This window comes from Cydia splendana, chromosome 16 (assembly GCF_910591565.1).
Source record: "Cydia splendana chromosome 16, ilCydSple1.2, whole genome shotgun sequence".
NCBI lineage: Eukaryota > Metazoa > Arthropoda > Insecta > Lepidoptera > Tortricidae > Cydia > Cydia splendana.
In genome coordinates this window covers 7492155-7507555 of record NC_085975.1, presented here as the reverse complement: position 1 = coordinate 7507555, position 15401 = coordinate 7492155, and the positions used below count along the sequence as shown (strand labels likewise).

General features: G+C 37.9%; 1 protein-coding gene across 2 annotated transcripts in view; it reads right to left on the bottom strand.

Moving 5' to 3' along the window:
* LOC134798204 (growth arrest-specific protein 1-like) overlaps positions 1 to 15401 on the bottom strand; it is a 454209-nt gene that overhangs the window by 433832 nt on the left and 4976 nt on the right. Inside the window, exons 2-3 of one of the 2 annotated variants that reach the window (XR_010145163.1) lie at positions 9555 to 9788; positions 3799 to 4779 (exon numbers count right to left, since the gene is read on the bottom strand). Coding sequence is in view for 1 of the 2 variants with exons in the window: in XM_063770569.1 (XP_063626639.1) it covers positions 4303 to 4779; positions 9555 to 9785 (708 nt within the window). In the remaining variant the exon portion in view is untranslated. Of the gene's footprint in view, positions 1 to 1217; positions 4780 to 9554; positions 9789 to 15401 lie in introns of those variants that run through there. The other variant, XM_063770569.1, reaches the window with a different exon arrangement.

Sequence of the window (15401 nt, the reverse complement as noted above, 5' to 3'; positions counted from 1 at the left end):
CAGTGTAAACTCCATATTATAACGTCACTCGATATCCTCTAGCCGCCCATACGTCAAACCTTGCCAAGCAAAATGAAATTTTATTCTGTCAACACAAAGTTCAAATTAGAATGGAACAGGAGACCTTTTTATAGGTCTCTGGGCGGCTTGAGGATAAAACGTTTCACTCCCTATCGACATTTTTGGCTTTAGTTGGTTTACTTTCATATTAATTTCCCTCTATTTAACGAACATTCTCTATAACGTCAAAGTGTCCGGTCCCTTGAATATCGCTATATCTAAATCTATCTATCTATCTAATACCTTTAAACGAGCAATACTTCTTTATTTATACATTATATATTTCGGGGATCTCGGAAACAGCTCTATCGATTTCGATGAAATTTGCTATATGGGCGTTTAATAGAGGCGTATAAATTGATCTAGCTAGGTCTTACCTCTCTGAGAAAACATTTGCGTAACGTGCAAACGCACATTTGAGTTTTTATACGATTTCCGAGCAAAGCTCGGTCCCCCAGATATAAAGGGGCCCACTGATTACCAGTCCGCCGGACGATATCGGCCTGTCAGTTGTTCGGAGCTGTCACATTTTTGTTCTAACTGACAGGCCGATATCGTCTGGCGGCCTGTTAGTCAGTGGTCGGCTTAGAGTTTACACTGTATTTATTATGGTTTTGATCTGGTTTTGATACGATCTTGGCGATCGTCTTGGTGATTAGCGCACATCTCACGCACGACTTCCACTTCATTTCGCATTGGGGGTTTTAAGAAAAAATGTTACCATTTAATTTTTTTCGCTAAATCATCAACTTTTGGGTTACCACGAGTTGAGTTATTATAATCAAGAGTACCTACTGTTGAATGAGACCGAGAAAAAAAGTGTCCCCGGTTTTACATACAAATTTTGGGTGTCAATTTTATAACGGTCCATACAAAATGTATGTGAAAATGCGTTACATTACAAAACTGTCATTTTGTGGGACACATTTTTTTTTCTTTTTAATCGATAGTCCTCGTGATTCTGAGTAGAAATAACTTTTTTATCAGATTTTCGAAAAAAAGTAAATGATACACTTTTAAGTGAAAATGCCCATCAAAACCAATTGTTTTTATCTGAATCCGGTTTCCACACTAGACTGTAGGTATATCTTTGTTTGCAATCACCTTATTTATTAGTATTCGGAGGGCTTTTGTTATTTTGCAAGAAAACCATAGAATAAAGAAAACAATTTTTATTTCAGTACAATAAAATAAATACATATAAATCCTTAATATAATTTTACAAAACGAACAAATGCAACAATTTTTACTAACTAATTACATCGCTAACTATCTCTAATTCAATAAATTATTAATTACTTATTTATATTTGTAATTCCAAAAACTTTGTACGTTTTTTAAATAATTACTGACATGTAATGAATTGTACTTATATAAGTCACGTGTTTCAGCACTTATGTACTACATTACTTTTCTCTACACACTATGCTAATAATCTCACTTTGGTAAACTGTGGTTAATCGGTATTATATATATGAATATTCATTTAAGAATAATCTATTCTATACCTACATCACTGCAGTCACACAGAATCCCAAGGAATTAAAATTACTATGTACTAAACTTATTTCTTGCACATCAATCCACGCACACTCACACAAAGCTGCCTCTACAAGTTTGCCTTATTTTCTTCTATGCTACAATACAAAAAAAATCAGAAAGAAAGAAAGAAATTACAGCTCTAAAAGTCTGTTGCTACAGCTAGGTAATGTAAAATGTACCTATATGTATTATGTACTGGCCCACAACTGTAAAACTGCGGAAAATTTTCAAAAAGTTCGCAATTTTCTTGGAAAGTTCAGGAATATTTCACAGGAAACTTTTATTTTGGAAATGGAAAATTTCGATTGCTATACAAAAGGTAATTTCCGAAATCTTAAGACGTGGAAATTTCGCAATTTTGGAAAGTTTTTGATGGCACATGAGTACCCATGACGTACAGACGTAACAACCATTGAAAAACCAGCTTGAATTTGGAGATAGAGCACGAGAATAAAAATTTGTGAAAAATTCGATGATTTTTCGAATGGCTGTTTCGGCTTTTATGCGTGATGTGGAAATGTACATCTCCGTATTTTACATATATGTAATGTGCCATTATTCGAAAAATTCAGAAAATCTTGTATTATCAAAATAAAATAAAAACACAATACGAATTAAAATGTATAGATATGTAGGTACTAAAATACCACGCCAGTTTGCTGAATAACCAATAACTTCAAGTATACTCTTTAAAAGATCTGCATTGTTGAATACTTTCGCACGCCAATCTTCAACGATATACTGTAATGCGAAAATAAGTAAGTGTTCATTCGTATGCCGGACATCACGTCAATTCATTATGCATAAAGAATGACATGATTGGCGACGAAACATTAGTATACAATTGCGAGACGCATACCAAACAACATTGTAAGTTACCTACATTTATCAGGAACTCTATCCAAGATTTTATGGAAGTTTTACGTACGTGGACAATGGACATACTTATGCTAGATAAATATGGGCATATCAAGCAAAAACAAAAAATAAACTGGATGATGTGAATGGCACGTGATAGACAAACGAATTGTTTACATAAAAGCACGTACCGTACGCTAATAGGGATTGGTAATGTTCTGGGTGTACTTGATAGTGCTTGATTCTATAAAAAGCTCTTGCCCTTTCGAATAACGTTAACGGATCTTAAATGTGTTTGTACTCGTGCTGGTGCGAAACAGATCTGCTATGCTCTCGTTTTGGTGAGCTCTCGGAATAGGCGCTTGGACCAAACCGGTTCCAACCTCTTCATTACTAAGGGACCTCAGTTAAACCGTTCGGTTTAAATTGAGCAAGAGGGACACGGCTACAGCAAGCTCTTGGTACACGAACATGAGTAGAAAACGTATTACAATGTATAAGGAAAAGCGGTGAATAGAGTTAGTTAGTCTGCAACGATTTTGATAGCATACGCAGTGCAATGCAAGTGTTATTTATACGTCATAATTTTATAGAAGTTTGACATTCTAAACAACAATTGCACTGCGTGTGCTATCAAAATAGTTGCAGACTTATCTTGACCTAACTCTAGTAGCGGTAGATTTTGTAAACTCATATAAGTACTGTTTTTTTACAACATGATATATCATCTAATGAAACTTGCTCTCCCAGATTAATTAGCGAAAAATGTCGCTCAAAGACAATATTAACAACATGGTATGCTAATGGGACATTGGAATCTTTACCAACATATTTTTACAGAATCTACCGCCCTACATCAGAACAAGCGATTAGTGTCACACCGGAATTAGCTACGACTATGTCATTAGAACATCCACTTCCCTAACCCAAACGACCTCAAAAACTCTTCCGTTTCTTTCAAACGCACGTCGTCGCACATGCGATGGATAGGGACAGATTGAAACGTTGATTTGTAAATTTTTGTGTGTTTGACAGCGAATGGTACCGGGACTTTAGATCAATCGTCGTGGCGCCGCGGCGGGAACAGCCTAGCATTTGTCACCGGACCACCGGCGCTGCCGTATTTATAGCGACGCCCGCGCGACGCATGCGTGCTGTGGGCGGCGCGGCTATCCTCTATCATGCAAGATTGCCTGCATTACGCGCGTGCGTTGGCCTAAGATTTAACACCGTATCAACAGCCTAGAGTTTGAGAGTTCTTTATAAATATGAAGCTGGTTTACAACACCTTTGTAACTCAATCTTTGTGTTTCAACGTAAGCAAAGACCGTTTCAGACCGTAACAATGTAGTTTTCATTTGATTGAAGATGGTACAAAATATGGTGCTAATACTGATTTTGATAGTTGTGCATAATAAAACTGATAATGGCAACACACGCAACTAATTACCTAATTCGAATCATACTTGATTTGAATTCAAAGTTGTTTATTTTTGCGAATTGATACGTATTACACTTCCTCATAGAGACAACAAAAATTATACATGAGTGTCGCCGACTCTACTTAGTGGTACCTACATAAGTACGTAACACTTACACACTAAAAACCATATTTTAAGAAAGACAATCCCATTTTATTTAGGTATTTACAGGAACATCTTGCCATCTACCTCTCTTACCCCTTGCCTTCCCTCACTTACCTGCACGGCTCTATTTATTACACCTTAGTACCTATACTATTCTCATTTACATATTTACAAAAGTTGTACTTCAATGCAATTGCTGCTCCAACCTTAGAATAAAATTAGACCTAATGCTTGAGGTAGACTCATCATAAAACTATCACGTATAGAATTTTGAACTGAAAAATGTTAATAATACTAGCAGCCGTTTTGAAACAGTGGCAATAGAACTGCTGCCTACTAGAACCACTTCTGGCGTCATTGTTGTTTTGAGTTTTTCGTCTATGGGGTCTAGCTTCTTGTGGAAGCAAAGCCTCGCAAGGTTGTTTTGCATCCTCGGACAGTCGTAATCCTCATTGCCATCGCATTGGCATCCTGTCAGAGGCGCTGCTTTCTCCTGTTTTCTTAAAATTTCTATAGCATTTAGGCACTTGTGGGAACATTTTCTGCCGCGGTACATTGCGCGGCACAGGCGATGGTAGTACCCGAGCGCAGTGGCGCACTGGGCATCCGCCGTGCAGATTAGCTGCGACAGACGACACGAACTCGTCGCGTTCGCGGCTCCGCGAAGAACCGAAGGCCGACAAACGTCGATCCGCGACTTCGCCTCCAGGCAATACTCGTCTTCACACTCGCACTGCAACAAAGAAATACTTGCATGATTCAACGGCAGACGCACGTGAAACGTTCTATTTTATCGATATTTTTTTGAGAAAATCATACAATTCCGCGGTCTGTATCGCATAATATGTTTCACGCTCGTAAAAGTTTTTACGGCATATGAAACGTGCCAGCCACCATCAAAATACATCGCGTTTTGTAAAGTCTTAATAAATATTGGACGTGGCGTCGTGCAGCGATGCGGCCGGATGCTAAGATGCTTTTCATTCACCGGATTCTTTTACTAGTGCCAGTGCACTCAATGTTTTTGCGTCTGTAGCCATACAAGAAATAAAAGTCGTACCTAAGTTACACAGATTTTGGCGCATCGATTTTTTTGCGTGTCAGTGATATGTGATTTAACCGATTTAGATACCATGTGGACCCTTCCGACTTCTGTGATACCTACTTCATGTCACCTAAGTTTAATACACCGTCATAAAAATTGTGCTCAAGTAATAGATATCTGAATTAAACGGCAACTTTAATCGGGTTACTGACAAAAGGCTGAATCTCTACGAAGCGTTATAAATTCGGACTTATCCGAAATCCGTTTTAATTTTACGGTCAATTTATTTCATACCTAGCCGGGATGAGACTAATGATGGCCGCCGACTTACGCGTTTTTTGTGTGGGCAACACCTGCAAGACTCGACGCGGTAGGTCTCCAATCAAGACGTCAAACCCCAAGGCCGCAGTACCGATACACTGCCCGACTATACAACAATAATCACACCGCCTCTACTAATTAAGGCTTTAAGTGATGTTAATCTAAATTATGGACGCTGCCCTTATAAATATGAATGCGGACGCTGGAATCTCTCTGGGAGAGGCTTTTAAATGAGGCCACTTAAAGCTACGTACATAAGGATGTAGTTTCATTAGGATAAAAAGTTGAAGCAAGTAATAGTTACAATACAAGGCTAGGTGCATTACAAGTTGTATTGACATGCCGTGAATCAATGATGCGTCTTGATGTTTAATGTATAATTCTATACGAGAAAATTACTAGAAAAAGTGTAATTGCACATGTATCGAGTAATAGTTGGGAGAAACAGAAGTTTTAATTTTGTTCGTACTGAATTAATTTTTAATGGCATTTGTAATTGAAATGCATTGCAATTACATTTTTAAGATGCATTCAATTGTTTGAATTTAGTAATTAATGTTTGATATCACTTAATGCAACAAATGATCCACTTCCCGTACCTACTGGTCAAGTAGAAAGAGTAGCGATAATTCCCAGGAATTCTTAGGAACATACACACTCTTATATACTCTGCATTTTGACATGTTTTTGAATAAATAAAAATATTATATGAGTTTAGGTCAATTTATGCATTTATAAAAACCTACATTACTTACATTCAGTTCGGTATTGTTATTGTCCATACCTACCTAGATATTTTCAATGAAGTCCACTCTATACTAAATTACAATCCTCTACCCTACCTTCACACAACTTACGCGAGTAAACGCAAATGGCAATCCATATAAAGCAAAATATTATGGTCTACAGTCTACATCGTGAATAACATTTGCCGGTAATGGATATTTAATGAATCGAACATTAGCAATATTGGCAACATGGAACATGTTTCGTGAAACTTTTAGGCTCGCTCCTTACATGTGCAACGCATGTACGTTCGTTATTAAGTCGGTGTTAAAACACCACCTGCGCTTCTACCTTGAACTTAGAGCATTTAGTAACTGGAGACGACATGGCTGTCATTTTCTGTACGAAACAGTCTGCCGATTTTTGCGGGGGAAGGGACGTCAAACGTATTGCTATTTCTACATAATTTGTACATAACGTACAAATAGCCATGTCAGCAGTACCGTCTTTACCATAAGGGCACACGGGGCCCGTGCCCAGGGCCCCCATCCTAAGGGGGCGCCGAAGGACAGACAGTAACAATTTATTTGATTAACCATAATAAATAGAAGATCATAGTAGAAAAATGTTAGTTTAATTCGCCTTGTATACCTACTTTCCAAAAGGGCCCCAAATTCTTATGTGCTTGGGCCAAGGGCCCCAGCATAGTTTAAGACGGCCGTGCATGTCAGTCCATACAAAAGTTTGCACAATTGTGCAAGTTTTTCGGCAGAGGGGTAAGCTCTTAGGCGACTCCAGTTATTAAATGCTCTAAGACCTTGAATTTAAAGGTAAGAAGTACCTATAAAACAACTTAACTGCCTGCCTTTTCCTACTAAAAACCTGCGCCTGGGAGGTCTTAATTTTATCTTGTACGAATGTAGGTAGCTAGGTAGGTAGGTACACCTCCGATAGTTTCCATAAATTACTTACATAAAATTCAACAGCTTTTGCTGGCCGCAATGCATTTCCTTATTTTAGTGCTGTGCTATTGTTGATATGACGAAGCGTGATTATTTTCAAGTCAAACGTACATGATCAATAGGTAATAGTGGGCCCTCGCCCACGACCTCGCGCCCCAAGGGGACCTCGCGCGAGGCGCCTTCGGGCACAGTGAAAGAAAAGGGCCTCGCAGATACGACTTCCCCACGGCTAGATTAGTTCACTCTACGCCGCTGTACATGATAATTGATAACCTTTAGCTGATCAACTTGTCTTCAGTAAAGTAACATAAAACATTATCGCCTTCCTTCTACAGTTGGGTAAAAACTAACGACTGTCGAATATGTTTAACTTAATTTTGTTTCTTAACTTGTACGTTACACTTACATTTTTAAGCCCTGTTAGTGCTTGAAAATGGAGACCTAGGCTCTCCGAAACATGTCGCGCGAGTAACCAAAAACACGTGAGTTAAACCGTAAAATTAGCTTAATAAGGTACAATATTATAAATTCGTCGAGAATTGGGTAAATACTAAAATTGAATGATTCCTGAGAAATCTAAATAAAGAGGAACGTACGACGCTTTGGTAGGATATCCGCCCATGACGAGGTGAGCATCATCGTCATTAGCCCGTTTTTATAATGCATCTCTCTACTGGGTTTATTATAATATTTTACTCATTTATTCGCCCTTTGTTCTTACCTACATACTGTAACGGAGCAATGATATCGCAGGATATATTTTTCATAATCCTTATGATAACTTGTATGCAATAAAGCACCCACGTACTTACTTAGTATATAATTATATTAAGCTTACCCTACACTACTGAGTACTGACCAATTAAAGCGGGTGGGAAAAATCGCCAAAATGCCGAATCGACATAGTAAAGGGGGCCGATTTTTGAATTTCGAGCGTTCGATTTCGTCACTCGAAAATCGGTGGAAAACAGCGAAATGCTGATTTTTGAAATACGAGCGGTAGAAATTGGGAATCGAGTGGTATTGACCACTCGTTTTCAATTCTATTAGTAGAATTTAAATGACGGGTACTGGAGATATTATTGAACGAAATACACGAAATCGAGGGGTCGAAATTCAAAAATCGGCCCCCAGTACGCAATAGTAGAGTCCTTACTGCCAAATCATGTTAGAAAAGGGCCTTAAACAGATACCTACCAAATGTCGCGCAATTCATAACAGTAGTTAAACATAAACAGGTGATAGGATTTCCAATAAAAATTGGACTGCAAAAACAAACATCAAACAACACCTGATGTTTGTGTTATTACGTATTACCTTGACGAAAGGTGTACTTATGCGGAAAAACACTGACACCGGTCTGTATAGTTACACATCAAAAGATGCTGCATGACAATAGGTACTTTCAGAAAAGTCAGTAATGACCTGTAGGACAAATTAGATGCTTCTAACTTATCATAGGTAGATAAGGTACCTACTAATACCTACTTACGTTTAATCATATATTTAATCATGCAAACCTAAAAACCACACAACTTTTTACCCTAATTGTTTGTAAATAAAATTAAAATTAAATTAATGCAGACCAGGTAATTAAGTATTAGAACTATTTCCCACATCTACCGACGTAAAGTAACCCACTATTCTATGGTTGTTTATTCGTGACGTATCCGAGGTCGTCAACCGCGACCCTCCCGCGATTTGATCTTGTTGCCGTCGTGTCCGACAAATCTGCCCGACGACGTCTAAATTAGATTTTATTGCGGGGCGTCTGGGTACGCGACTACCAAACAACACAGACCCCTCCCGTACTGACATCTCCATTCAAAACGCATGGACCAAACCCCTGGCATGAGTAATGGGGGACCAGATGTAATTGGTGGTGTTGATCAATTGCGATAGACAAGACTATAAACAAGCGTTGATGAGGAGTGATTTCGACACGGTCGAACTTTGGCCCCGGTAAAATTATAAGCGTAAAAGATGGGCTATAAAAACATATCATATTTAGAATATTTATCTTTACGGTAATTTTAAATTAGTAATACCTATATGTTAATTTAATGATTTGTCGTTGTGATTATTTTTGTTTCTCGGATTCATATTGCACTTTATACCTACAGCATCACATCACATAGCTAACGTATGTATACCCTGGGTACTAATAGATCCTTAGCCCAAACTTCGCATAGGTACCCAAGTTTAAGGAGCAACCTGCAGCAGAATATTTGATTGACGCAGCATGGCACCACAAGAAAAGATTCTCACATTCATCAGCTCCTTCCTCTCCTATGTGGACAACTCGACATCAGCGCTAAAAGCGCATGTTTGCACGACCTGGGACTCACCTAGTCGGTTTAGAAAGAACGGCATTAGAGACGAGTTTATGAGCGCGGCGTCACAGCATGTGGGATATGCGCTGCAAAAATCCAGATAAGAAGAAAAGTTTCTCACCTTCATCAACTCCTTCCCCTCCTCTGTGGACATGAGCGCTATAAGCGCATGTTCACACGGCTTGGGACACTTGCTGGTCGGTTCAGACAGCACGTCATTACACAGGATCATGTAGTTGTTGAGCGCGGCGCCACAGCCCGTCCGGTAGGCGCAGCGCGTGCGAGCCTCGAAGCACGGCGTGCTCGCTGCGCCCGCAGCACAGGCTGCTAGCAGAGCCGCTAGCAGCCACATTACCTGGAAACAAGGGAGAAGTCAGTTTAGGAGATTAGGGATAACACATAATATATCTTCAGAACGTCAAGAGCTTCATTCCAACTCGTCAGATACGAATGTGCACTATAATAGCAACTGTAAACAACATCGCCAAATTTCTCGTAATCGTTGTAACGCTGTTATTAAAATATTTAGAATTGAGCCTGATTTAATTAAGTAATAAGAGTCTGGCAAGAAGGGTTTTACTTTACTTTATTTGTTTCTAATTAAGGGATTATTATGGTTTCATTATGTAAATGGACTTCTTTTACTCTATCCAAACATGGTCCGACCCGAACCGAGCATCCAAAAATAAATAAGCACAAAAGATAATGCAAGAAAGCAAACAACAGCAAAAGATAATCCTTTGCATCCCTGTTCAAAGCGTAGGCTACGCTTCATAAACAAACCCGATCTCCAGATGACATAGCAAATGTAACATCTCAACTCGATAATAAATAAACATTTAATAATAATAAACAGGGCTCGACGACATGTCTGGCGTTCTCGGAAGGTGCGCGGGCGCTGGAAAACAAACAGAATCGAGGCACGTCCCGAGCACTTGCTACTAACTTACACGCGAGCCTCAATACCGTAACATGGGACAGGTAGGGATGACATCTTTCGACATTACCTACACTTATGGCTTGTGTAATTTTTTGGTAGGTATACTGTTATTTTTGCGATCATACTATCAGTAGGATCGCATAACCGATTTTGGTCAAATATAATGCACACATTATAAACAGTCTTAAATAAACTTATAAGTAAGCTAACCATGACAATAAATTATTTATTTATTTTATTTATTTATTATTAATATTTATACATGTAATTATGTCTATCTATTTGATCATCAACAACAAACACTTGGAGTGCACTAAAACTTGATACTTATTACAAAGTAACACTTGTCTATTATTATTTTCTTATCTTGGTACTTGTACGAATCAAGCCTAGAGTGTGACTCATAACATAATTTTATCGTACCTATACCTATGCGACATTTGTTCCAAGAGCAATTTGTGAATCCTACGCACTGACTTTGTCTCAGCTGCGAATCATTAAATTCATTATTATTTATGAGCTCAGAAAACAAGAGCAATTCTATTGTGTCCATGAAGTGACATCCCTAGACACTCTAGACAGAACCACGTAGGGTTAACAACTAAAAATAAAAAAATGTAGGTCGTACCTAATGCTGGTCGCCGACATAAAGAATCCGAAAAAAATCAAGCCTTTAAAATTGCTACAATGTTTTACAATGCTTAAACAATCATTCGTCTTTCCATGAATCCTATGTCCGTCAAAGTTGTCAATGATGAAATAATGAATAGTTTGCAAAAAGTATTGAAATGTCTAGCTGTAGGTATATGCCATTGCCATTTACGTACTTCAGTAGGTAACAACAGGGAAATCCCAGCAATAGTTAGCAACTTAGCATATTACGTTGACAGTTTTCACGGCAATATTGTCAATAACACCTAATCAATTAATAGTATTTATTCATATATAAACTCGCATTCCTACTCGCAATCTCATGAACCTACAAAATTCGAGCATTTTAATTTTAAAATGAACATTTGCTAACCCTATTCACAGGGTCGTCGTCCGTAGCCTGGATGCAAAAGAAAACAAAGTGACAATCGAGATGTCCACAATTCTTGCTTCAAGTGTTAAATTACAATAACAATGTCCGTGGAACACAATGTAGCCTTTATTTGTATAACAATAAAGGCTAACGACGTCAGGTACACGTCGTGCCACTGTTTAGTTTAATTATTAGTGGACGTGGTACATCTGAAGTGATATTCAAATGAGAAACGCTTAGTAAGTGTCTAGTCAGTTTTTCTATGATGTGCTGTTTCAATTGTCATTTGTCATTGAAAATTAATACCATGGGAAAGCAAAGCAAACTAATGGTACCTAATAGTACCGATTCACTCCGCTATATTTGCGCAAATGTCTACGGCTCTTCGTCAGTTTCGTTTTCCTGAATTAACTATGTACTAGATTCCCAAATTTCCTAACTCTTTTCCAAGCGCAACAAAACCCAAGCAGAGTTGCGAATCGATGGTACTTAACTACTTGGTAGTTTTTTGACATTCGTATATGTTTTATAATATGCCTAAATTAAAGGATACAATTTTTTGACTTTGAAACTAAAGCACATGCACAGCCTTGATTTAAAGCTTAAATTTAAACTAAAGATAAAATCAAACATCGATTATTTCAAAGAACTTCTCGTGACAACATTACGTGACGTCCGAGCAACATTTTTCTTTCACGATATGACACTTAATATATCTAATCATCGAGATCCAAGAAACGTGGCGACATTTTACCTCCAATCCAAACGGACTAGCGTTTAGCAGGCGGGTGTGAAAAGCAGGACAAGTCAACACACAGCGGTCAAGTGCAAGGTGAAGATGCTACAAGATATTACTAACAGTAACAATTTAAACCAGCCATTGGTGGGTCTTATGCCTTTGGAATAAGGTTTACTAACGGTCAGCTAACAGTAACGGGGATACATACTTATAGTTACTGCTCTAAAACCTCGGCCAGTCTACGGACACTTCAATCTAGTAGAGAAATTTAATGTTCATGAGATCAAGTATTTGTTAATTCTCCACTTCTTAAGTACCTGTCTAACTTGGCGTATGTTTGTTTACAAAAAATAGTTGGTATTCAATACATTTTAGTCTAATTGAAAAACAACTTTATTGTTGCAAGCATGACATAAATTACAACAGTTAGACATCTCTGCTATCGAAATTCCACATTTAATTGTGTTCCTTATTCCACTTCTTAGATACTATGCAAATCGGTTTGAAATCATAAATTGGGACTTATAGTTCGTAGGTAATTAGAATTATGTATTTGTGTTAATAAATCTGCTTTTAAGCAACAGGAACACGTTCAAATTTAGCTCCCTTAGGCCGACTTGCACCATTCTACTAACCCAGGCTTAAGCGGTTAAACTGTTAACCCAGTGTCAAATTGTACTGGTTACCATGGTAACTCTAGGTTTAACCGGTTAACCCCGGGTTAGTACGATGGTGCAAGTGGCCCTTAGCGACAAAGTCCCAGAAAGCACAAAAAATCCAAAACCCTCGGATCGGCTCCCGCGCACGCTAACCAGCGCTCAAACACGTTCCCGGCTCATTATTGCGTGTCGTTTAGCGCCAACTGATAGCGCAAACAGCTACCGGCTACAGACACCAATGTTTGCCGAGCTAGAATTCTTTAGCGGAGACGTTAAGAAGCAAGTCAACGTTACGTAAAACTACTGTCATGTCTTTAGGAAAAGTTACAGTTAAAAATCAGTCAAAAATAGATCAGTATATTTGTTTTAAAGTCATTAGTGCAAATAAAAAATATATATTATAAATTACTGTTTTTTATCCCCAAGTTTCCCAACAGAGCACTTAGTTCAGATTAGGAAGTACCTACATGTATGTAGGTATATGTAATGGTTAATGGTAGAGCCCGTCAGCGCTAAGCCTACACTCCAAATTGCACGTCAAGTAAAGGTTTTAGAAAGTTGTACATACAAATATTTAAATCTTCACAATTACGGAAAGTTTGTATTACAAATACAAATTACAAACAAATACAAATAATGTATTGAAAAAAGTAATTATTTACTTAATAAAACATTATTACTTAATAAAGTCGGAATTTTTATTACCCTACTGCGCGAGTGAAATCCTTACCTACTTACTCGTACATAAATTTACGTAAGTATTTTTAACTCCAAATTCATGGTTTCAATTACCAAAAAGCATTGATGATATCGTCTCATTCTTACGAAACAACCTAATGGCAATTACATTAAAACAAGTGATTTAGATAACACTATCGCGTTTGTGATAAGACCGTGCATTGCGTTATGTGTTGGTTTTGTTGTAACCAGAAACGCTGACCCACAAGGCTAACGTCTAATGAACCGAGATGGAAGACTTGCAAATACCAGGTTATAATAGTTATTATGTCTCAAAATTAGCAATCTTGTGTGAATGTAGATGTTCGCCGGTTGTAGACATTTTGTTAATGAGGTTATCACTTTTTGAGTTATGATCTTCTCTGTAATATAGCGTAGCGAGAATATCAGTAAATGGCTATTAAGATTATTTCATTGACTAAAGCAGCAAGATTGCACTTCCGATGTCTTTGAAACCGTTATAGTATTTTTGTAAGATAATGGGAATATATACTTCACCGCACCGCACTCCATACCTCCAGTGCATAAGCGAGGCCTAAAAACGACTCAACTTTCCCAGTATATACAAAAACACATAAACCAAACTATTCTTAAAGGTAGTCATACTCTTATGATTATAACTACTATATTATTATGATAACTTATGTAACTTGAAGGAACTAGAATATTCTAGTTCCGCAAAACCCTCATCTGTAGGTATATTTAAAACGAGACATAAGGATCAAGCATGATAGGTACCGAAGCCTCTTAGGCGAGGCCTAGACTAGCAAGAACTTGCATCCAATTTAGGTTACATTGCCAACTACTAAGGTAAACTGCAATCAAAAGTTTGATCAGATACCGCAATGTAATGAAAATTTCATGGAAGTTCTTGCTAGTCTAAACCTCGCTTTAGATTCAAGGAACCGTTGCATCGCAACCCGACCTATTTGACTTTCATTCCCACCAGATACAGTTACTGAAGTGCTCATAACATTCAGAATTATGAACGCCGCGAAACTGACGCCGTACTCCAACGGACTTAAAGACGCTAGCGGAAAGATTAAGATAGCCCTAAGTGACTTCTTTCGTTGCATTTCAGTTATCTTTTAAGTAAAGATCTAACACTAATTTTGCAAGGTGCACATTGCACATTTTTATAAATATATGCACGGCCCCCATCGGGAAGTAATGTTTCAAGAGTCCTTTTGCTTAAGTTGGTGTGTTTTTATAAAATAAATTTGAGGTTGAAAACTTCTTGATAACGCTTAACAAACAAATAATACCCATGAAGAAAATCAATGGAATGGATGGGGATAGCCTAAAGTATTTAAAAATTAAAAACCGCCCCATAAACTCGTAGGTGACATTAAAATTACAATAAACAAAATTCAAGCAGCAACAATTTTCTCCGCTAAACACAGGAGCCGTTTCTCTAAAATTCCAGGCAAAAAAGGGATGGTATGGTACCATAAATAGATTCAGGTAGCGTAGGTTCCTAAGCCCCTTGTAATTGTCCAATTGTGCATCCAGATGAAACATATTAGCCTCCATTAGACTCTACATACAAAAGACCAGGGATCAGGCTTAGCAAACGTTTTTTTAATAATCGTGCCGAACACTTGAAGAGCAGCTTTACCTTAGAATAGTAAAAAGTTTAGAATTTTTTTGGACAAAAAAACAAAATCTCAAATGCTGGTTTCCCGACATCTCAATGCGATGTATAAGATCATAAATCACCGAAAAGGTTGTCTGGAAGACAAATTCGTGGCATGTGGCGTGCAGCTGCAGGGATACGCGCTGAATCGACCATTTATAATGAATTGACAACTTGAATACAGCGAGACCGTGCTTCTACACAGTGCATAGGTGCAATTGAAAGAGTTATA